Raw genomic sequence first — 23470 nt, 5'->3', positions numbered from 1 at the left:
CTCGCCTTCAGAGAGTGTAACTCTCTTTTTCTCTCTCTCTGTAACTTTGGTCTTGTTTTGGTTCGCAGTCTCACCCTCAACTCCAAAAAGCGCATTGGCCGTTGCTCATATAAGATATGGTGAAAGGGAAGGGGAGCTGAAAACGTATGCGAAGATAGAAACTGAAAATCGCATACATCTTTGTTTTGTGCGTAAAACTGTCTTTGTTCTTTGTTGTCGACTTGCACACAAACACACACTGATATAAACATATGTATACAAAATATGCATATACCATATGTACATACATATGTATGTGCATCCTGATAATAAAAATCTCTGAAATCTTTTGGCAGTCTTAAAGATTCTGCTGAGGTCATTTTTTGAAATTTACAGCGTTATAAATAGTAATGCGCTGTATAATTTAAAATTATTATTGCATAAAATCTGCATCCATTTATACTTGAATAATATAAGATCAACCATACTTAATAAATGCAAATTTCACTATGTTTTGGATCGAGTCAAAGAAGTTGGAAGTGCTGGATTCAAATATGATATAGCCTATATTTATATATACAAAATGTTAATATGTATGTGAATTTTAAATTTGTCAAACAACATTGCACTGTTTTTATTTTGCATTGCATTACATACAACTTGATTATACCCATTTTCGAAGAATTGGGTACAGGGTATAAAAGCGAAAGTGCCATAAAATTTGGCAATACGAAAATACTGAAAATACAAACACACACATGTACACACGCATATTAATTAAGCTCAATTTATGCTTTCCGTTCATATTTCATGTTCTCAATAAAAGAAATAATGTCAATTGCAGAGAAGTTGGATCAATTGTTAGTTAGCATCAGATCGTGAGATCAGCATATTGCAGGTTTTTCAAATGTCAACTAATTTGTTAATTGTTGTTGTTTTTGAGCAACTTTTCAATTAAAATCATTTGGAATTCTTTCAGTCAATTGTAGATTATAATTAATCAAACGATGTTTTGCATTTATGGCGCCTGAAAAAATGTTGAAGTCCATTTATTTTTAATGGCATCACTCGATTACCGTTGCTTGTAACTCATTAATTTACAACAAGTCGGCTAAATAAAATGTAACAAATTATGCAGCAATGAGACATTTAATTTTATTACAATCGTTTGCATTTAAGCGGAATGAACTCTACACATCCCGAGATGCTATTTATAGATCCTTTGTGTTTGTATAGTATTCAATAAACGGATCGAGCACAAAAGGCCATCGTCAGCGTTTGCGGATTGTGATTATGATTTCTGATATTAAATTAATTTACAATGCCCATATACGCACATATGTACAGTTGTACATATGTATTAACATGTACTAATTGTTTGTGGTTTTCTTTTTGTTTTCAATTCAAAGTCGAGTGGAATCGCCAGGGGCTGATAGAATGGCACGAGTAGCTTATTTATTTACTATGCACTCAACGGTCACTGAAATAGTAGTTGTTTATGCACGGGAATAACAAAACTGTTTGTTCTTAATTCAAATATATTTTTAGATTGCGTGCAGAAAACTATGCTGATTTGGTTGTATGTATTTCATGTGTATGTACGCAGACGCCCAATTTTTGAATTACGCAGCAACTTTGACACGAAAGCGCAACGTGATAATTTAAAGGAGAGAAATTCAAATAAACTCCCGATTGACATGGTAAATCCCAATAGAAACTTGTCTGGTCCATATGCCTCTGTCTTAAAAAGAATTGCGTAATATGGTTCAATTAGTTAGTTGCAACTTACCTTATAAAAATGTTAAAATGTAAATCGATACAATTTGTAAATATTGGTTTTCAAGCTTTTCAATAATTGTTTTTTTTTTTTTCAATAAAATTGTCAATATTGTTGTTAACTATTCACACGTAGCGTTAAAAATGCAATAATTACTTCTTGCGCTTCTTGTTTAGCTTGTTCAATGTTTCACAGCACCGTTGCCGCACGGCATACAGCTCATAGAAGGACACATTTGACTTTGAAGTCTCCTTTGCTGGATACAAACGAAACAGCAATGTAAGTGTAAATATAAGAAACGAGCCTGCGCACAACAAATAACAAATGTATGATATTCAAACCTAACAGTTATTGCCTGTGGGCATTTTACAGCACATCTGATATATCGTTAAGCAAAGCTACACGAAATGTGTTTCATAGCACTTAGCTGGCTAATCTACGTGACAATAAAGTGACGGCTATAGCACTCGATCTAAAATTCAGACGCTCAATTGCTTGATATATCGATGTATTGTGACAATTATAACAACAAGAGATCTTAATTGAATATCGATATTTCCATATCGAATATCGGCCTTATGAAAACAACAGTTTTTGGCGGCTTTCGTTTATTCTTTAGAACGTAATAAACTATCAACAAAGTAAAGTATTTAAATTAAAACCTTGTTTTACGCAGCTTACACATGAAACGTAGCAAACCAAGCAGTGCCGGCGCAGCCAAAAAGAAGCCAAAAAAGGAGGTGAAGGAAAGTAGCAGCAGTGGAGAGGAAACAGTTGCAACAGTGCCCGCGAAAACTTTCACACCGAGCTACAAAAATGTTGAACAGTTTATGAGCCACATTCAAGATCAACGCCTTGCGTCCGCATCCAATGTCCATGAGTTTGCATTCAAGAAGAAGCGAGTGCGAGAGGTGAGTGGAGCAAGTGATGTGAGGGAGGGATGCAAGGGAGGCGTGGTCTATTGGATGTCTCGAGATGGACGTGTCCAGGACAATTGGGCTCTGCTATTTGCCCAGCGTTTGGCACTGAAACTGGAGCTGCCGTTGACAGTGGTGTTCTGTTTGGTGCCCAAATTCCTGAATGCCACCTTGAGACACTATAAATTTATGCTGGGTGGACTGCAGGAAGTGGAGCAGGAGTGTCTTAAGCTGAACATATCCTTTAAACTGCTGCTGGGTCCGGCTGTAGAGCGTTTGCCGGAGTTTGTGCAGGCCGAGGACATTGGAGCAGTCGTCTGTGACTTTGCCCCGTTGAGATTGCCGCGTCAATGGGTTTCGGATGTGGCCAAGAAGCTACCTGGTCATGTGCCCATTACCCAAGTGGATGCACACAATATTGTGCCACTCTGGGTGACTTCGGAGAAGCAGGAATACGCTGCACGCACCATACGCAATAAGATCAACTCCAAACTGCAGGAATTCCTGACTGAGTTTCCCCCAGTGATCAAGCATCCGCATGGCAAAGAGACCCGGCTGCAACCTGTGGATTGGGATGCCGCCTATAAGATGTTGACCTGCGATATGAGCGTGGATGAGGTGGATTGGGCCAAGCCGGGTTACACAGCTGCCTGCCGGCAACTCTACGAGTTCTGCACGCGTCGCTTACGTCATTTTGATGGAAAGCGTAATGATCCGACGGCGAATGCGTTGTCCGGTCTGTCGCCCTGGCTGCACTTTGGCCAGATCTCAGCGCAGCGTTGCATCCTGGAGGTCAAACGCTTTGCCGGCATGCACAAGGCTTCAGCGGATGCCTTCTGTGAGGAGACCATTGTGCGACGCGAGCTGGCCGACAACTTCTGTTACTACAACGAGCACTACGACAGCTTGAAGGGATTACACGGCTGGGCCTATCAGACACTGGATGCCCATCGCCAGGACAAGCGAAGTCCGTGCTATACACTCGAAGAATTGGAACACTCACGCACCTATGATGATCTTTGGAACTCGGCACAACTGCAGCTGGTGAAGGAGGGCAAAATGCATGGCTTTCTGCGCATGTATTGGGCCAAGAAGATACTCGAGTGGACAGCAACGCCAGAGCAGGCACTGGAGTACTCCATACTCCTAAATGACAAGTACAGCCTGGATGGCCGTGATCCCAACGGTTATGTGGGCTGCATGTGGTCCATTGGCGGTGTCCACGATCAGGGCTGGAAGGAGCGCGCCATATTCGGCAAGATTCGCTACATGAACTATCAGGGATGCAAGCGCAAATTTGATGTCAATGCCTTTGTGATGCGATACGGCGGAAAAGTCCACAAAAAGGCAGATAATTGAAGCTGTATTTTTATTATAATTGTTACTCGAAAAGTAAATTAAGTTTTATTAATTTGTTATGTGCCACAAGCATTTTTTTATTTACGCACTGTAGAAAATGGTTGAATTTACATCTATGGAATACACGCTTAGCGTTTAATCCTTTTCAGCAATTTTGGTGAGATGTTCCTCGATCTCCTTCTCGTCGAGAATGCGGAACTGCGGATTCGACTTGCTCACAACACCAATCTCAATGCCATTGGGCTTGAAATCAACGGCCAAAACGGTGGACAAACAGGTAATGGCCAATTGAATGGCCTTCTCCTCCGACAAGTTGTTCTTGTACTTCTTTTCCAAATAGCTGTTGGCCTCAATCATTTTGGCGCCCACCGAGCAGGCCCGGAATCCGCAGTAGTAACCAGCCGGATCCGTTTTGTAGACACTGGGACCCAGCTCATCATCATAGGAGATTAAGACCATGCTGCAGCCGAGCGGACGCATCTCGGCATTCTGTGTGTACACCTGATTGATGTCGGCAATACGACGGCAGAGCACATCCACGGGCATTTCGTAGCCGTATTTATAACGGAAGTTGGCGGCTTCATAGCGCGCCTTTTGCACCTGCGAACGGGAATCAGCTGCAAGTGGAAAACACAATTATTATAACCATTATAACTGAATTATATATATTAATGGAGCTTACCAATGCGGCCAGTCATCACACAACCAATTTCCTTGGTGATGCCAAACAAATGGGTCACTGTCTCCGGCACAATGTTCTTCTCCGTCACCTTCTTCTGAGTGGCAACAACGGCACAATCCCCGCTCTTTAAAGCCACCGATGTGATGTTCTCCTGGGTAATGGCCTTAAATGCATACTCTTAAATGATACATAGTAATTAAAACACTTATTATCATATATTATAGCCGCTAAACTTACCCACTTGGTAGAGGCGTCCCTCAGGTGAGAAGATTGTAATGTGTCTATCGAAACCGGCTGAACTTCCTCGCGACATATTGGCGTTATTTTACTTGACTGCGACCGAGAATAATGTAACACATATAGTTTATCCATATTAATAACATTTAATTTATGCACTCACCCTTTATTTGTATAATTTCAAATTTTAGACTTGAAGTTAAATTTCGTTTTGCCTCAAAGACGAAATTTTATAAAGTCATTGCTTACCAGGGCTGGAATAAAGTATCGAATTATTGCGCGATAAATTCTGCTTGCATTTTGTGTGAATGCCAATATAAAATGCAAATTTAAAAATGCAAAAAACTCAATAAAAGATTTAATATTTGATGAAAATTAATATTTGGAAATTAGACAAAATTAAGGTTAACATTTTAATAAAGGTTTGAAGTTCGTCAGCCCTCGGGAAGAAAAGATAGAAAATTTAATTCAAAACAAATAAATATGATAAAATCAAGAAAACTCTAAAAAAAAACTATGCAAAAATTTTAAAAATTCTAGAAAATATAAAATAAAAAATTCGGAATTAAGTACAAAAATTAAAAACACCCAATTTCGGAAATGTACTTGTTTTTTTAAGTAGAAAAAATCGAGCCAGATCGGAAAATTATGCAGGGTGGCAGCCTTTGACCCGGGTGGCAATCTTAAGACGAAAAAAGGTAAATACAAAATATGTTTTTCAAAAAAATAAATTAAATAATAAATTAGGCTTGTGTTAAAGTGTTAACTTAAGTTTATTAACGGTTTGGCGGTGCTGCATTACGAACATGCATGAGGATGACTTGAAAAATCAATTAACAATTGCGCGCAACGAGATAAATAACTTGAGGTACAATACAAAAAATATACTTGATGCTGTTTGAAGTTCAAGTTCAATGTTATTTATGTACCTTGAATTCGATTACATGTGCAGACAGCAAGTGCGCAACTTACAACATGTGCAGCGCAAGGACATTGAAACAATAAACCGGCTGCTGCAGGATTTTCGCTGTGAAGGCTGTGCCAGCAAAAATGCTAAGAACAAGGACAAACGGGAAACGATTTTACTTCAGGTGCGTGCCAGCTGCAGATGGGTAGAGAACATTAACACAATTATTAACTACTTGTTAACTGCAGACAACCAGCAATAATGACAACAATGTGAATGTTTGCGCTGATGTGGCTCAGTTCAAGCCAATCGGCGTCATTCGCACCGCCTTTCCGGAGAAACGCGCCGTGCCACGACAATCAAGCGTTGGCAGTCGACTGCGCAGCAGTGTCCAGCTAAGCGATAGTGTCTTTAATAATCCAGAACACTCGCTGGAGGGACTGTGCGACTTCTCGCATATGTGGCTCATCTATCACTTTCATCGCAACAACAATCATCCGAAGGCAAAGGTTGCTCCACCACGTTTGGGCGGAGAACGTGTTGGCGTATTTTCTACACGTTCGCCACATCGTCCCTGTCCCATTGGATTGTCGCTGGTGGAAATCGAAAAGATTGAAGGTGCCACTATAAGCTTCTATGGCACTGATATGGTAGATGGCACGCCTGTGATGGATATCAAGCCTTATATACCCTATTACGATGCACCGGTGCTAAGCATTGACACTGGTATGCTGTGCTGTATAATTTATACAATAATAATTATAATTGTGTCTACAACAGGTCTTACTGCCGTTATTCCAAATGAAAACAGTGCAGACTTTTATGATTCACGCCAGGAACCCGACGGAGAAGAGTCCGATCTCGAGTTATATGGTGCCGCAGGCTTCTCGGCCAGCAATCCAAGCGCAGATGGATCAAGTGATAATGGGATGCAGGCAGCTCCACTGCCACCATTGCCCAGCGATGTACGTGTGCCCAATTGGGTGGTGGCCAGTCATCGCCTGAGCGTTTACTTTAATGAGCATGCTGAGGTGCAGTTACGGGAGCTGCAGGTCCATAAACAATGCATTGTGGACATATTGGAAGCTGATCCCCGTTCCGTGTATTTACGCACAAAATACGGCTCACAGATCTTCACTTTCCAACTGAGCGAGGTCACAGTTACGTGCAAGTTTGATGACAAAGCCGGCAGTGTGACTGTCGTCCAAGTGCGACGCAACGAAAACATCCAAGTGACTGCACTCGATGGCGAACCACGCAATAATTAATTATTAATGAACGCATTTTCAACATAAGTTTTAGACTCTGCATTCTGTACCCTGAACTGCTTATAGTAAAGTTAATTATGTGTTATTTTAAGTATACAAGTTGAGGAGCTTTAAGATTTAAAACAATTTCAATTTGTCGGTTGCATATTAAATATACGAGGCATTAATATATAAACTGTTTTGTGTTTTTCCTTGACTAGAAGCTATGGCATCACGTTTAACATTCTATCTTTATCAAGTTCACTTTAAATTCTTCTATTATACAGCAACAGCATGACAACGTTGAGCTGGCCAGAATTTCTTAGCCAGGCCAAGCAGCTATTGGAAATATCAAACAAATTAGACGACAACTGGATACTCTATGAAAAGGTAAGTAATAACCATATCATTTACAATACCAGCTTACTGATATTGTTTCTTTTAGGACGACCAGGAGCCCAATAGTTTTCTCATGTACTCGCAAAAGGTTAAGTGTAAAGCCAGCGATAACCTTATAAGTGTAGAGTATCACATAGTCTACAGTATATCTTACCAGGTGCCGGTGCTGTATTTTCAAGCTCATAAATCAGGTATATTTTAATTTGCAAAGTTGTGGGTAATCAATGATAATAATCATAATTTCACAGATGGAAGTCTCTTGGACTTGGAGGCCACGTGGAAAACATTTATGCCGGAGACACAACGCAGCGAACTCTACCAAATGTTGACACAAATGGAGCATCCAGTGTTGTTTCGTCCCTTCATGGCATTTCATCCTTGTCGCACAACGGAGATTTTGGCACAGTTCGGCAAACCCAGTAGAAATCTATTGATTACCTTTATAAGTTTATATGGACCTTATGTTCAACTGAATTTATCAAATGCCTACGGGTTAGATGCACATTAATTATAAGTAAAAGTCACTATGAAAATATATTTGATAAATAGTATTTATTATTGGTTTTTTTAAACACTGATTACAGGCGTTGTTTACATATACATATATATGGTTATGATTCTTAATTGTCTATATAATGTGGCTCTACCTTAACACATACATATATATGCATTTGCTTTACTACATTTGCCAGTGAGTGTCCTTGATCTTGGCACAATTGAAAACTCAGTTGACCTTTGATTATAATATGTAGTATTATGCGTCGTATGCGTAATATTTAACAGTTTTGATAAGCGGAGGCAAGTTTTTAACTGAACAGGAATACTTAAGTATATATTTATAAATATTTCGCACTTGAAGCTACATTTAATGGCACATACATGAACTTCCTTTAATAAAACTAAGTATATAGCAATATAACAAAGATACTTTCAGTAAGTATATATAAGCACTTAGTATTTAAAAATAACTAAATATTACTATTTATTTATATATATGTACACTAAAACGTAGCATTCACTCTTAATGCGTAGCATTAGTTTATGAGTTTATCATTTATTACTTTGAGGCTATTTCTAATAAATATTTTACTAATTTGTTCTATTTATTTAGTTACTACTCACTAAATTGTAGCTGTAAGCTTTAGCCTGCTTTTGTATTTTTCTATCTTTGTAAATAAATACACTTTAGTCTGTAGTTTTAATAGCTTAGTAGCAACTAATTACAATACGTACTACGTTTTGTAGAGTTTGCATTTAGTTCTTAATTACTTTTAATTGGTTTTGCTTGATTTATGGCTTTTAAATTTATTCCTAAGAGTTAAGTTCTTCATTTATAATTAATGTTAACTGGCTACTGTGTGGCAATTGCATCCTGACGCCAAGACACAATAAGGATATCCATTCCGCTTGGAAAGGATTTCCATTTTGTGGGCGTGAGGAATCGCATCGAAAAATGTTCTTTGCATAAATTAAATTAATTTATGTATATTTATTGTGTACATATTTGATTTGTTTTGTAATTGAACTAAATATGTATATATATGTAATACACATTTACAGACATTTATTGTTGAATACATATAAACATTTATTGTATTTGAATGAGAAAGCTCTAGAAAAGTTAATGAACTTTACATATTTTAAAAAGAAGGTTCTAATGCATTATATATCTCTTTATATCTTTGAAATACAAATTAAAAAGCATACAGTGATAATGCAAAATTGAGTATTTTCAAAATCGATTAATCTTGCTTTAATGTGGATAAATATTTATATGCATATAATTTATATAGATATTTCTAAGTAGAGGATTCTGTATTTATGTATTTATGCAAGGAATGCGTCGATAATATCAATTAATGTAAATCTACTCTAAACTAAGTATCAGTTATAAGGTTATAGATCTAAAAACAATGCACCTATTATAAATTTATTTAATAATATTCCTTAATTAACAGGGTATATACACGTACAATCTACTTCTAAAAACCGTTTCAGAACTTGATTCGATTATAATCGTAAGTTGTATGTACTTTTGGCTTCTGTTATTTGTTAGGCTAGTTTAATAACATCATTTTTTAAAATTTAGAGTATTTGTTGTGGCAAGTACATACATATAATACATATACATATATGACTATATCAAATATACATGTCTCGGCTTATTTTATATACTCGTATTCCGCTCTTTTTGTATCTCATTATATGTATTTTTATATCAAAATGTTATTTAAAGCTGCACCATTTCATTGATATTGTGTATATCAAGTTACATTGTTCTATATACAATATACATGTAATAAATAAATTGCAGTATATACGTTCAATATATATGTATATCTCTCATATAATAATATGGCGCTGTGCTGTGTTTTTAAAAGAAATTTATGACTCAAGTCGTTTTTTTTTAATATTTTTTAAAATTAATTTCTGTTGTTATTCTCGTTCCAATTGAAGCTGAAATTAACTGAAGCCGATGATATGTTTTATCAAATAGGAACTTTAACAAATTTAATTAAATTTTCAGTATTAAAAAAAAGAAGAAATCTAAAGAAAAATAAATGCTTTTTCTGATACTACACAGCACTTGGCACTCAGCACGCACTAATTACGACGGATTTAATTGTAAATATGTATGTATGTTTTTTTTTTTTTTATATATATGTATGTATATTAGTATATAGTTGTATATTTTATTATTTGTGTGTACAAATTGTGCACTATTTTGAAAAATCGCACTACAATGTTTGGTCTCATTTTAGTTGCATTATTGGACAAGTTTTGGTTAAATGTGTGTGTGTGTGTGTCTCAGTGTGTTTGTGGTCTTACGGTATCTAATATACAATTAACAAATACATGTGTACTCCACTCTCTGCAGTACATCTAAAGCTTTCATATGGTTAACACTGATGCGCATATAACTCTGAGATTTTCAATTCATATATGTTTTATATATATTAACTTATTCTATTGGCCATATCCATGGGTATATACAAAGCTGCTGGGCATATTTACAGCTTAAGAAAATGTCTGGAATGCATGAGACTTGAGTGGAACTCAACGTACAATATTTAGGATACTAATTGTACTTTTGATGACTTACAGTGTAGTCAGTGTAGTCCTACTAGCCGTACTTGCAGAACTTGAAGTTCTACTCGTATCAGAACTCGAGGTACTCGTTGTAGTCCTACTCGTCATATCTAAAGTATTCGTTGAAGTCATATACGTTATATCCAAATAACTACTCGTTATAGTCGTTAGCGTCTTATTTGAAGTACACGTTAGAATTCTTCTCGAAATACTTGCAGTATACTTAATAAATACCTACTCGTATCAGAAGTACTTCTTAAAGTCATACTCAACTCATACTTGAATACTCTTTATATTCCTAATAGTAATACCTGAAGTACTCGTTGGTGTATTCGTTAAAGTCCAGAATTACTGCTCGAAATCATTCCAATTGTAATTTTTATAACTCTATTCGCCGTACTTAAAGCATACGTTTAAGTTCTACTCAAATTACTCATAATCGCACCATAATTGGACACATTTAAAGCATTCAACTTAGCCGTAAAGCTCTGCATGTCACAAACGCATATATTTTGTAAAAACAGGGTTTTTTTTTAACTAAGCGATCCGGATGCCAAACTGTTTGAAACATTAAATCGATTAAAGCTATGTTTACTGGTACTTAGGCTTGCTAAGGTAAATTATGGACGGTGGTGCTTCTGGTTACAATACGAAATTCATCTTCCAGCTCATCGGCGGACTCAGCGGCCTGTCTCCGGCCGATGAAGTCGGTCGATGCGCTGCGCCGGAATCAGCTGCAGAGCATGTTGAAAAAGCCGCGTCCTTTTTCGGAGCGCGGCGCCATCAGCATAGGAACTTGATTCTTGTGCGTTACCTTTATCTGTGAATGAAAGTTGGATAATGTCAGACTTTACTTGAATGATAATCAGGGAATCAAACAGAAACAAACAAAGGGTACCGTTTCGGTTTTGGTACATCCCAAATTTAGAGGCCAAATCAAGACCAAAATGACATTCCGCTTGAAAACCGGTTAGTATGGAAAATTGGATGATATATGGCTTAGAATCGAAAAAATATCAAATTATCTAGATGATAAAAATTTAAATGCAGAATCAATTTAGAGGCCAAATCATGATCAAAATGATATTCCGCTTAAAAATCGGTTAAATTTTGGCAAAGTTATGAGAGATCAAAGTTTTTGAAAAAATGTCAAGGGGTAAGTATGGAAAATTGGATGATAGATGGCTTAGTATCGAAAAAATATCAAATTTTCTAGATGATAAAAATTTAAATGCAGAATCAATTTAGAGGCCAAATCATGATCAAAATGATATTCCGCTTAAAAATCGGTTAAGTTTTGGCAAAGTTATGAGAGATCAAAGTTTTTGAAAAAATGTCAAGGGGTAAGTATGGAAAATTGAATGATAGATGGATTAGTATCGAAAAAATATCAAATTTTCTAGATGATAAAAATTTAAATGCAGAATCAATTTAGAGGCCAAATCATGATCAAAATGAAATTCCGCTTGAAAATCGGTTAAGTTTTAGCAAAGTTATGAGAGATCAAAGTTTTTGAAAAAATGGGTAAGTATGGAAAATTGGATGATAGATGGCTTAGTATCGAAAAATATCAAATTTTCTAGATGATAAAAATTTAAATGCAGATTCAATTTAGTGGCCAAAACATGATCAAAATGGCATTCCGCTTGAAAATCGGTTAAATTTTGGCAAAGTTATGAGAGATCAAAGTTTTTGAAAAAATGTCAAGGGGTAAGTATGGAAAATTGGATGATAGATGGCTTAGTATCGAAAAAATATCAAATTTTCTAGATGATAAAAATTTAAATGCATAATCAATTTAGAGGCCAAATCATGATCAAAATGATATTCCGCTTAAAAATCGGTTTAATTTTGGCAAAGTTATGAGAGATCAAAGTTTTTGAAAAAATGTTAAGGGGTAAGTATGGAAAATTGGATAATAAATGGCTTAGTGTCGAAAAAATATCAAATTTTCTAGATGATAAAAATTTAAGTGCAGAATCAATTTAGAGGCCAAATCATGATCAAAATAATATTCCGCTTGAAAATCGGTTATGTTTTGAACAAGTTATGACTGTGTGAAGTTGGTCAACTCCTTGAGCTAGCAACTTTACCACAACCGAACCGGTACAAACGCTTCGGTAATGAAACGGTTAATTTCGGTTAACGGTTCCGGTGTTATTCCTTGATTGGATAAGTCATTGGACTCACTGTGCAGGGCATTTGCATCCAGGGTTCGCCATCGATCTGCATGGGAAATGTCTTCTTGGTTTTAATGATCACCTCGCTGCATTGGGCCAAACGTCGTCCGGATGCACGGAGTCCAGTGCGCACTTGTCCCATGTGCAGGCAATTCTCCAGACCAATCACCTCAATCAAACGATCGCCAAAATCTGTAAAGCGAACATTTATCAAACTAATCTCTAAGTTAATCCCTTATGAGCCTAGTTTACCCTGTATGGCCACTGACAGATCCACAGAATTGAAGCTGGTAGCTGAGAACTCCTTGTCGCTGGACTTGAGCTTCTTGGTCTTGCCAAATGGTCCGGCACTTTTGCGTATACGCTTCTGGGACAAGTGTTCGCCCCACAGATTGGATCCACCATGCGTATAGGGTATATTAAGCAATGCCACACCCTGTAAGTGCGGTCCATTCGCCAAGTCCAAGGCAACACCATCGCACTGAAATGTAATTTATGAATACTTTATTTACCTGATTGGACACTCGATGGGACACTTACCACAATCTCAATATTTTCGTGCAGATTCTTACAGGATGCGGCAAATGTCTCGGATGTTGCATATTCAAAGTACCATAACTTATTCTTCATGCGGCTGTTGAATTTATGCGGATTCTTCTCGCGTTCCAAATGAAACTTGACACAAATTGCAGCATCCTACGGTAGTAAAATAAGCAATAATAATAATAATAATCAATCAGTCGTTGTTAAAGTTTAAGTAGTTGTACATTATGCTTGGTCACGTTGCAGCAGTTGCAGCTGCTGCAAGTTTCAATTGAAAAGAGTACAACTTGTAGTTGTCCTTCTAGAATCTAGATTAGGCTTCAACATCAAACTGTAGTTAATTAAAGTTTGTTTTCTTTACAATTTATTTTAATTTAATGAGCAACACATTTTCCTAAGACTTTTACTTATTATCAAGGGCGGATTATCGGATTATCATTATATAATTATGTTTTTTTTTTCAGTTGAAAAAATCAGTCACTTTTAGTAACTTTACAAAGCGTAAAACATTTTAAAATTTTCTTTAATTTCATCATGAACTTCAAATTTAAATATTTTTGAGCTTAAAAAAAATCTTAAGAAAAATAATGAAAATCAAAAATATTGATTATGTTGTAATTTTTATTATAAAACTTATAAACAGATCCGTAACTGTAATAAGTAAAAAAAAAAATTTTTTTTTAAATTTTTTTTTTAAAAGTTACAAAATAACACTTACTTTTAAATTAAAAAAATATATATTATATATAATTCAACTTAAATTTTTATGTAAAGGCTAAGAAATGGCACTTGACTTAGATTAAAAAAAAATAAGAGAGTTTTCTTTGAGTTGATTTATTTAAAAAATAAAAATAATTATACTTTTTAAATTTTATTTTCAATATTAAAAATTAAAATTAGTTGTTTAAATTTTATACCAGCAAATTAAATTATTTTCTCATTTGTTATCCAATATAACTTGAATTTGAGCTTATAAAAATGTTTAATAAACTGATTTTTCGCTATAGGATAAAGCAATTAAATGTTAAATTTGCCACAAATTAAATTGTAGCAAAGATGAATTGAAGAGAAACTGAATTCAGATTGTATACGAAGGTTTGGGAATGCATTGCATCACAAGTAAATATCCATCCCTGGGCTTTTATTTGGGCCATGCATGAGGCAGCATATTACTATATATTTGCATATTCGACTCGCGCCTGAATACCTGAGATTGTCTGCTAGAATTTGGTTAAGGTTGTCTGGGTTCCCAGTTTCCGGTTCACGTTACGCATACGACACGTTGCACATTTGTAGGCGCATTTAATATGCATGTCAGCACACCAAAAAGGCAAGGTGGCAAGGGGAGGGAGAGTGTGTGTGTGTGTGTGTGGGGGTAGAACTTGTGGTTGGACGCTTTTACATCATAAATAAGATTAATTACAGCCCGAGCGCAAATTGAATTGTCAAGTGAGGCAGGCGGAATTGAGGCGAAAGGTTGACAAAAGTTTTTAATTAGCCCGACGTTTCAAAGTGTCATTCGCATAAAGTTGATGTTGATGTTGATGCAATCTGGTCGAAACTAACTTGATGAGAGTGGCTTACTATAGCATGTGACGGGCTTAAAGTGCTTGTGTAAATGGTCAAAGAGCAGTGCCTTAAAGTCATAAAGAACGAAAGTGGCCATAAAAATATATATATGATATTTTAACAATACATAAGACTCTCGATTCTGTCTTTGTCAGTGACATTTCGATATTGACTCAAAGGCAAAAGCGCAAGGCACACAATTACACATGTTGCCACCCTTTGACCCGCCCCGCCCCGCCCCGCTCACGCCCTCCCTTTATGACGTTGCCCTGGCAGTGTCATCAACAACGCACAAGTTCGCGCTTAACGTCAACAATTGACGTTAAACCAAAGCGTCAGCGTGAAATACTTTTCATGCCATATTACCCAACCTCCCACAGCCGAACTGAGCGCTGTCGCAGCCCTTGAGCTACCATATCAGACACACACACACACACACACACACACGCACACACACACAAGCACACACATGCGTGTCTACTCACACATGCACATAATATGACAAGTTGCTTGTGCTACAATCGGGACTCTTCTGAAGACATTCACATGATGTACATGAGTGCTAAATGGATTTCGTGCTGGGGACAGCTTGGAGGCTGTGTGAAATGAAGCCGACAAGTGAAATCCCAGCAGCAACAATACGCACAACAATAACATTGATGCCAGCCCAATGTTGTGAACGACTAAAGCATACCCTGCAGTTGAACAACAATTAACCGTATGACTAAATTGACTGTTATATTCAAATATGCCAATACTAAAAAAAGGTGACAATTTTTATTTTAAGTCAAAAAATCAATGACAAGTAAAAAGAACACCATAATGATCCTTTCAAAGAAATAGTTGCATTTTCGCCATGATTTACAATTTTTAAATAAATGAATTTTAATTAATTTATTGTGGATTTTCTTTCATTAATAATAATGATCAATTTTAAGCAATTTTATAAAAATCTGACTATAATCATTATATTTAAACAAAAAAAAAAAATAGCATGCAATAATTATTTATGATTTTTATTTTATTTTGATAAAACAAAAATTACTTTTATTTTATTGTTGCAATTCCTTATTAAAGAAACTTAAGAGAACTCCAAGTCAACAAAAATGGAGTGAAATAATTGTTAAAGAATCTCCTTTATCCAAATCTCGATGAACAAAGAAATATAAGTCAAAGATAATGAAAAATTTTTAATGGTTTCTTTGCATTGGGTTCCTGTTAGAAGGTCAAGAAATAATATTGGGAAAATAACAACATGAAAAACACAAAATTATCATTGAGTGTGATTTTAATTAATACAGCAGATTTTTAAAAATTGCTCAAAATTAAACATTATCATTGATAAAAATTCTTAAAAATCAACATAAAATCATTATTATTCAATTTCTTATAATATAGCTCACAATGATAACATTCTCTGGCTATAATTTCATTGCGGACTGCTATTTGGCATACCCCATTGACTGACTGCTTTTCTAGGGTATACAAGTGTAACAACAACATCGTCGACAGTTTGCTGTAGACGCCTACAGTTTAAACAGACGCACATCAGGTCATAAATAAACTAACATCCTCACTCTGAGACACCCACACCCACACCCATACACATATAGACACTCTCACACACACACACACTAATACATTCCAATGAACAGACGCATTTGATGGCATTTTGTTGTGTGTATATTTTTATTTTGGCAAGGATTTTGTGGAACTTAGTCACAAGGCTTGCAATTGTGTGGGCTCATTGCGTATTAGGCTGATATTCAGTTACGTTTCCAGGGTAGCAGCAGCGACAGGGGGTGGTTTAAGAGGGAGGGGGGAGGGTGTTAAGTAAGAGTGCAAAATGTTTGCACAAAAAGGATTTCAGCTTTAGCCGCACTTGACAAATGGTGCAACATTACAAAATACATAGAGAAACCCACAAGCACAAGCAAAAAGAACGCGCAAATAAAATCAGAAAACACTAAGGACCTTACTATCAGTGGGATCTGTCTAGGAGCATTTCAATGCGAAGGCGTGTTTCCATTTTGATTAGACACAAGGCACAGGACACAGAACTCAAGTAGCGCCTTTCTGATTTGTCCAACATATCCGTTTTAGTAGTTGCCATTTCTTTTTTTTTTTAGTTTTATTACGTTTTCTTTTCCTTTTTTTTTCTTTTTTTGTGGTTTTTCTTGCGGCTGGCCTTGGCCAGTAAATTTCTCACTTAACCTTTGTTTATGACCGCATTAAATCTTTTTGGCCAGCAACTTAGTCGCACGTAGCCAAAAAAAAAAAAGAAAGTATCTTTGATTTTCACTTTGAGCTCGAGCTTTTCATATCTTTTTGGCTTCATCTTCGGCTTCGTTTCGTGTTAAATTATTCAAAAGGCTGTGATAAAACTTTGTAAGATTTCAGTTTTACATCCAACTGATACCCAATCTTCTGCTCTTTCCACCCTCTCTCATTTTCACATTTTCCCACTCTTTTCTCATTTCAATTTATTGCTTTGCCTGCATCTATTTACGACTATGTTTGTGTGTGTGTTGGTGTGTGTGTTTGTGTGTGTGTTGGTGTGTGTGTTTGTGTGGTTGTGTTTTGGGGCATACTTTGTCAAATTGTCCCTCGGGCGCAATGTGTTTTGTTTTCTTTCGCTGTGTGTTTTCTTTTTTTTTTTGTGGGCACTTACCAATTCCACACTTGCCCCAAATTGTAATTAGACAAGCTGTCCCCAACTCCAACTTCTTGACAGCTCCTCGCTAGTGCCACATTAATTTAAATGTGCTATGTTTGCAGTTTTATCCAAATTGAATTAGGATAATGCTCTTATATTAAGACATAGATTTAAACAAAGAGGCATATACTGTGATCCCTTAATTCCAAAACAGTTTTCGAACAAAACTAAACCTGAGAACCGCAAAATTTAAGTTGTGAATGAAAAAATATGTTACATAAAAAAAAAAAAATTGAAATGTAATTATTATTATTTTATAAATAAGCGTTATTTCGAAATATAAAAAAAAATATTTGCAAATAATCGTAAGATTGCAATTTTCATTTTAGAACTTATGACAGTCACGGTTCCTGCAACCTACAGTGGAATTGTGAAGTTTTACAACACTAGTTTTCAACAGTGGAAGCTAAAACATTTCATTTGCACCTCAAAAGCCGCAACAACACGCAGGCAAATGTCGAAAATTGCTAATTGTTGCCAGACACAGGACCGAGTCCTGTGAGTCCAGTGAATGCTGCGAGTCCTTCCGTTGTTGTTGATTGCTGTGTTGGCTCAAAATGCAGCGATGCATCAATAATTCAAATGAGCCTCTGATGACTCAACACAGCTCTTTGTGAGGGGGCGTGACGAATGAGGCGGACAACCAGACAAACGGACCAACAGACAAACAGACAGCCGGACAAACAGACAGCCGGACAAACAGACAGCCGGACAAACAGACCGCCATTGTGTGTGGCATTCGATTTTGGCCACATTCTCAATTGGCCACGTTGTATGTGTGTTTTTGCCACACATTTTGCAACAGTTCTAAACTCTAGTCCGAGAGAGAGAGAGAGAGAAAGAGAGAGAGGGAGAGAGAGAGAGAGAGGGAGAGAGAGAGAGAGGGAGAATGTGAGGGAGAGAAGAGCGAATATGCAAATTTGTGTAGCGTTGCGCGATTGCATTTTATGGCTTTTAATATCCTCTATTAAGACAGCTAAAAGGGGTATATGCATATTAACTGATTGATTGCATCAAACTGCTCAAAGGGCACTTCATAGTTTTGAAATATTCGATGTTTGCGTTTATTTTCGCTTACGTTTTGCAGGCTTCACTTTTCCAGCGTTTTATTTGATTGAAGCTCTTAAATTTTCTGAACTTTGCATGCGGCAACATGCTGAATAAATTATTGAGTAAATGTACATTTATATGAATAATTGAAACGAGAATCATGTGTTGACTCAACTTGAGTAAACCAAGAAGAGACAGAGAGAAATATACTCAAAAGTAAGTGCTCTTAATATTATTGAAGCTATTACTGCTGAGGAATCCATTTATCAATAATCTTTAATTCTTATGCGATTTTAGTGCATATTATGGTAACTGTTTTTGCATAATTGAGACAAAGTTTGATTGGGATATGAATGTTGAAAGGATTATTAAAGAGAATTGTAGAAAATATAATTTTGATTTGCTACAATTGTTTCTCATTTGCGGTTGAATACGGGATAATAATACTGTTGGCCAGTAGAGATATCCTTGATAACGATATCCCTTGGCCAGATAATCAAAGCAGGAAATATGAACTCTAGTTGCATCATTAAGAAGAATATCTATTGCTGTTGCTGTTGTTGTTGTTGTCGAAGCCTAAATGCATTCACTGATTTACACACAAAACAAAACACACAACACAAAAGGAAGAAGAACTAGTCGGAAAGACTTTAGACGAGATCTCGACTATATGATACCCGTTACTTATTTCATTATATATTAGAGTACTTTGTAGAAATCACTAGCAAATAAAAACTACTGCATACTTTTGGGTGCTTGTGCTGCCTTAATTATTAATAGCTTTGGTTAGCTATTACTGCCGTTCTACTTGTCCGATCTTGCTGCGATTTAATGAGATAATAGTTAATATTAATAGATAACGTCAATTGCCATAAAAAACGTATTATCTTGAAAACTGTGGGTGTGGTGGTTTATCGCGATTTGCGGGGGCGGAAAGGAAATTTGAAACAAACTTGACCTGCTGCAACGCACTTGGAGTCTGTGTGCTAAATTTGGTTGCTCTAGCTCTTATAGTCTCTGAGATCTAGGCGCTCACACGGAGGGACGGACAGACGGACGGACGGACATGACTATATCGACTCGGCTGTTGATGCTGATCAAGAATACTTATGCTTTATAGAGTTGAAATAGCCTCCTTCTCCCTGTTACATGCATTTCAACGAACACAATATACCCTTTTACTTGTTTTTTAAGTAACGGGTATAAAAAGCAATAGGAAATTGTACTCACCACGCCAACGGAGAAATAATTGTTGATAATGTTATAGGGTACGGTGCAGTCCTTGTCCGATTGCACTTTGATGGGCTTCTGTGGAATGTTGCTGCTGCTGGTTGCTGTTGTGGGTGTTGTTGGCATTGCCGTTGCTGCTGGTGTTGCTGTTGGTGTTGTGGGTGTTGTTGCTGCTGCGGCAGCTGTGGGTGTTGGCGGTGTTAGGGGTGTGATGGGTGTTTGTGGGTTGCTGGCAACTTGACGTTGTCTATTCTGTTGCAGTTGCTCGTTGTTATTGTTGTTGTTGCTGTTGTTGCTGTTGCTATAAGTTTCGCACTTGTTGGACAAATCCAAAGACAATATAATTTGCTGTTTAACGATGTTGTACGGCTTATTGCACTGACTATTATTATCGCTTTGATTATTCTCAGTTGCTGCCACCTCCTTTGTTGTAGCAGCAACTGCTGCTTCCGCTTCCGCTGCCAACTTCTGTTGCTGCTGTTGTTGTTGCTTGTGTTGCACGAGCAGCGTTTCGAGTGATTGCTTTTCAGTTACATCTGTTCTTGTAAGTGGAAATAACACAGCTTTTGCGGGTAATCCCTCTAGCAATTGTTGTTGCTGTTGCTGCTGCTGTTGGCATTGTTGCGGCAGGTTGGTGTTGATGCTGCCTGTGGCACTGCCACTTGAGCTGCTTGCCGTGTTGCTGTTGTTGCTGTTGCTGCTGCTGCTGCTGAGCGTTGCTGTCAACGTTTTCTGCATGCGTCTCGTTTCAAATGTGGACATTGAAATGCTCTTGGTGGTTGTGGTGCGTGTGGCAGAGTCAACTGTCACCAACTCCTCACCTCCCACCACCACATGGCCAACATCCTGGCCAACTGTCCTTGTCATATCCTGCGTGTATTCCGTTGAACTTGCCATCATAATCGATGTGGCAGTTGCAGTTGCAGTTGCAGCTGTTGCTGTTGTTGGTGTTGTTGGTGCTGTTGCTGTTGGTGTTGTTGCTGTTGCCATATTGTCGGCTGTAACACTGCTCATGAAGTTTTGCCGCTGGATTTCCTCGAACCGTTCAATCACCGATTTGTCGACCACAACACTTTGTGACAACTCAATCACTTTTTGCATGTTCGAGTGCAAAGTTACCTGGAAATGTTGCACACACACATACATAGGCACAGTTAGTTAGATGTTGCAATCTAGGCAGCAAAACAGTGTTGCCATTTTAGCTATTTTATAGTTAGACTAAGCTGTTTTGAAGTTACAATAGCTACAATACCATAACTACAAATCTACATATTTTTTAAAATTATTTGACAACTTTTCCAGATTATTAATTAACAGCAAAATACATAGGGCCGGTTTTTGAATATCTAATGAAAGTGGCTATATCACAGATTTTTTGAAGTAAATGTATAGAAATCAATGTCAAATTTGTATTTATCTATTTAATAAAATTTAAGGAGACGTTGAAAAACCGGACCATAAAATAAATCAATATGTATATTCGACAAGGAAAAATCATATAATACTAATAAATGAGAAAATCGCAGTTTTATTTTAAAGCAGACAAGCTTAGGAAATAAAGGAAACATTTTGTCGAATCTCTTTAAATTATGAAAATAATAATTTAAAGAGATTTCAAAATTGGCGCTTTAAATAGGATAATATAAAAGAAAGTATATTGAATTTTAATAACTAATTCGCCATCTAAATTTTATTACGTCTCAATTAAGCTGTGTTCGCTAAATTTTCGACAGAGAAAATATTGATTTTCTTAAGACTTTTCTATTTATTTGGCAATCTTGACAAATTGTCAAAAAATGTTTGTAATATTCAGATTTTCAGCCAAAAACATTTCATTAAATATAGAAGCTTTTGCAATTAAAAAATTATATATACATTTTTTTTAGCATCTTTGATAATTTTTAGCTTTTTATTAAAAATTTTTTTGATCAAGCTAGATTTTGCATGCTTTCAAAAGTCTGGCAACACTGGCCCCGAAAACAAGCTTTTGTTTTTTTTTTTTTTTTTTTTTGGTATAACTTGAATCAGACCGAGTACTCAGAGGCTGATTGACTTGTTTTCAAAGTGTTCTACGTTTGGTTAACAACTGTTGTCATTTCCTATCGGACAAATTAACAGATACGAGTATGACTCACCTTTGGTCGCAGCTCTTCAATTGGCGGATTGTTGGTTACCTCGATGCTCCATCGATCCAGCATAACGGTGGATGCCCGCTTTATCTTCTCCATTAATTTGGGTATATTTTCTCCTTCATAGCCGCCGCCCCAGCGCAGGCAACGTGCCAAATCGTTGCCAGTTCCCAGTGGTATCACCCCAATGGCAGGCTGGCTGACCAGCTCAATGGAGTCTGTGCATAAAGAGACATATACATACACTAATAAAAAAAATGTTCTTACATCAAGATTATGGTGGCAATACTAAGATTTTTGGTCTAAAAAGTGGGTTGAAAACATAAAATTCCAACACATCTTGGTTTTAAGAACATTTCAAATTAAATTTACATGTTTAACATTTAACATTACGATTAAAATGAATAAAATAAAAATATAAGCAATTTTTAAAATTTAAAATTTTTTTATTGTCTTAATTTGATATATATACTTTTTTGGCTTAGTAATTTTGAAAAATGTTAATTTGATGTGTGTTTTTAATTGTAAGCAGTGGGTCTCGAGCCCGTGCTTACTTACACAACTGAAGCGGCGTCTCTAACCGAGCACCACGGGTCTACTATTGTCTTCAACTAAAATTTGACATATTTATGCTTTCCTAACGATTTAAGAACTTTATTCTTGTACTAAGAATCTCGAATTTTTTAAATTAATGTTTTTAGTATAAGTAATGTGGTCTTAAAAAGGTCTTATTTTAAGAACAAAATATTTAAAATATAATATAATAATAATAATAATATAATATAATAATATTTAAATTTCTTGATTTTAGAAGCTGTTCTCTTTTTTTTCAGTGCATATATATATAGCTATTACAATTTAATGCCATGGAAGTAGTATTTGCTTACCCATAGCCTCGAGCACCCAGCCGACTGTGCCGTCGCCGCCGCAGCAGATTACTTTGAAATTGGGCAAGTCCTTAAAGAGCGTGAGTCCTGTCGAGTGTCGAGAGCACGTGCCAAACGGATACGTAACCGAGAAATCAGAATTTAAGTAACTTGCCACGCAATTTGCATTTAAATTGTAAATGTGTGTGTGCGTGTGTATTTATTTGTTCATCACGCATACGCCGTGTGGCCTCAGTACGCACCTTCCTTGGGTCCGCCTTTGGACAAATCGTACACCTGCCGCGGATTCAGCATATACTGAAACTTGCGCAAGATCCGATCTCCCTGACGTCCGCCGCTCTTCGGATTGACAAACACCAGCAATGGACAGCTCAGTTCATCCGGCGGCGTTATTTGAAAATGCGTCGCCTGGTGATGATGATGCATTTGTGATTTCTACTCATTTATTTGTATGATGAAGTGGAATGACACAATTTGGACAATGTGAGCAATAGCAAATATATATGTACAGGAAGCGTATGCATTGAGAGTTAATGTATTAGTATAATTGCCAATTTTTAATGTGGGTTAAA

The 23470-nt window shown here is 36.6% G+C and overlaps 5 protein-coding genes across 7 annotated transcripts in view; 3 read left to right on the top strand and 2 right to left on the bottom strand.

Moving 5' to 3' along the window:
- The first annotated feature begins 2256 nt into the window (after nt 1-2256).
- On the top strand, nt 2257-4091 carry LOC117784036 (deoxyribodipyrimidine photo-lyase-like). The gene is made up of 2 exons (XM_034621634.1): nt 2257-2378; nt 2433-4091. Exons 1-2 carry the CDS (start codon nt 2335-2337, stop codon nt 4030-4032), a joined length of 1644 nt encoding a protein of 547 aa, XP_034477525.1. The 5' UTR covers nt 2257-2334; the 3' UTR covers nt 4033-4091.
- On the bottom strand, nt 4085-5234 carry LOC117784037 (proteasome subunit alpha type-6). Its single transcript, XM_034621635.1, has 4 exons — nt 5116-5234; nt 4952-5047; nt 4715-4891; nt 4085-4649 (listed from the first exon to the last, which is right to left on the bottom strand). The coding sequence occupies exons 2-4, from the start codon at nt 5025-5027 to the stop codon at nt 4168-4170; spliced, it is 735 nt and encodes a 244-aa protein (XP_034477526.1). The 5' UTR covers nt 5028-5047; nt 5116-5234; the 3' UTR covers nt 4085-4167.
- Nucleotides 5235-5630: 396 nt separating this feature from the next.
- Nucleotides 5631-7301, top strand: LOC117785176 (tRNA (adenine(37)-N6)-methyltransferase). Of its 3 annotated transcripts, none has more exons than XM_034623088.1 (5): nt 5631-5649; nt 5712-5819; nt 5904-6042; nt 6107-6584; nt 6639-7301. In XM_034623088.1, exons 2-5 carry the CDS (start codon nt 5758-5760, stop codon nt 7124-7126), a joined length of 1167 nt encoding a protein of 388 aa, XP_034478979.1. In that variant the 5' UTR covers nt 5631-5649; nt 5712-5757; the 3' UTR covers nt 7127-7301. The 3 variants fall into 3 exon arrangements, with proteins under 3 accessions (XP_034478979.1, XP_034478980.1, XP_034478977.1); XM_034623089.1 differs by lacking the exon at nt 5631-5649 and having other exon boundaries at nt 5677-5819; nt 6639-6761; nt 6794-7021; XM_034623086.1 differs by lacking the exon at nt 5631-5649 and having other exon boundaries at nt 5680-5819.
- LOC117785177 (ubiquitin-like-conjugating enzyme ATG10) lies at nt 5632-8055 on the top strand. The gene is made up of 4 exons (XM_034623090.1): nt 5632-5649; nt 7399-7495; nt 7551-7695; nt 7753-8055. The coding sequence occupies exons 2-4, from the start codon at nt 7400-7402 to the stop codon at nt 8010-8012; spliced, it is 501 nt and encodes a 166-aa protein (XP_034478981.1). The 5' UTR covers nt 5632-5649; nt 7399; the 3' UTR covers nt 8013-8055.
- Nucleotides 8056-11062: 3007 nt separating this feature from the next.
- The window catches only part of LOC117785016 (diacylglycerol kinase 1), a 54735-nt gene continuing 42327 nt past the window's right edge, over nt 11063-23470 (bottom strand). Inside the window, exons 14-21 of the mRNA XM_034622888.1 lie at nt 23141-23306; nt 22899-22985; nt 22018-22229; nt 19883-21001; nt 13315-13470; nt 13027-13255; nt 12785-12966; nt 11063-11414 (exon numbers count right to left, since the gene is read on the bottom strand). Coding sequence (XP_034478779.1) covers nt 11325-11414; nt 12785-12966; nt 13027-13255; nt 13315-13470; nt 19883-21001; nt 22018-22229; nt 22899-22985; nt 23141-23306 — 2241 coding nt within the window. The 3' untranslated portion in view covers nt 11063-11324. The remainder of the gene's footprint in view (nt 11415-12784; nt 12967-13026; nt 13256-13314; nt 13471-19882; nt 21002-22017; nt 22230-22898; nt 22986-23140; nt 23307-23470) is intronic.

The sequence above is a fragment of the Drosophila innubila genome (genome assembly GCF_004354385.1).
Source record: "Drosophila innubila isolate TH190305 chromosome 2R unlocalized genomic scaffold, UK_Dinn_1.0 1_C_2R, whole genome shotgun sequence".
NCBI lineage: Eukaryota > Metazoa > Arthropoda > Insecta > Diptera > Drosophilidae > Drosophila > Drosophila innubila.
This window is presented reverse-complemented; position numbering and strand designations above follow the sequence as displayed.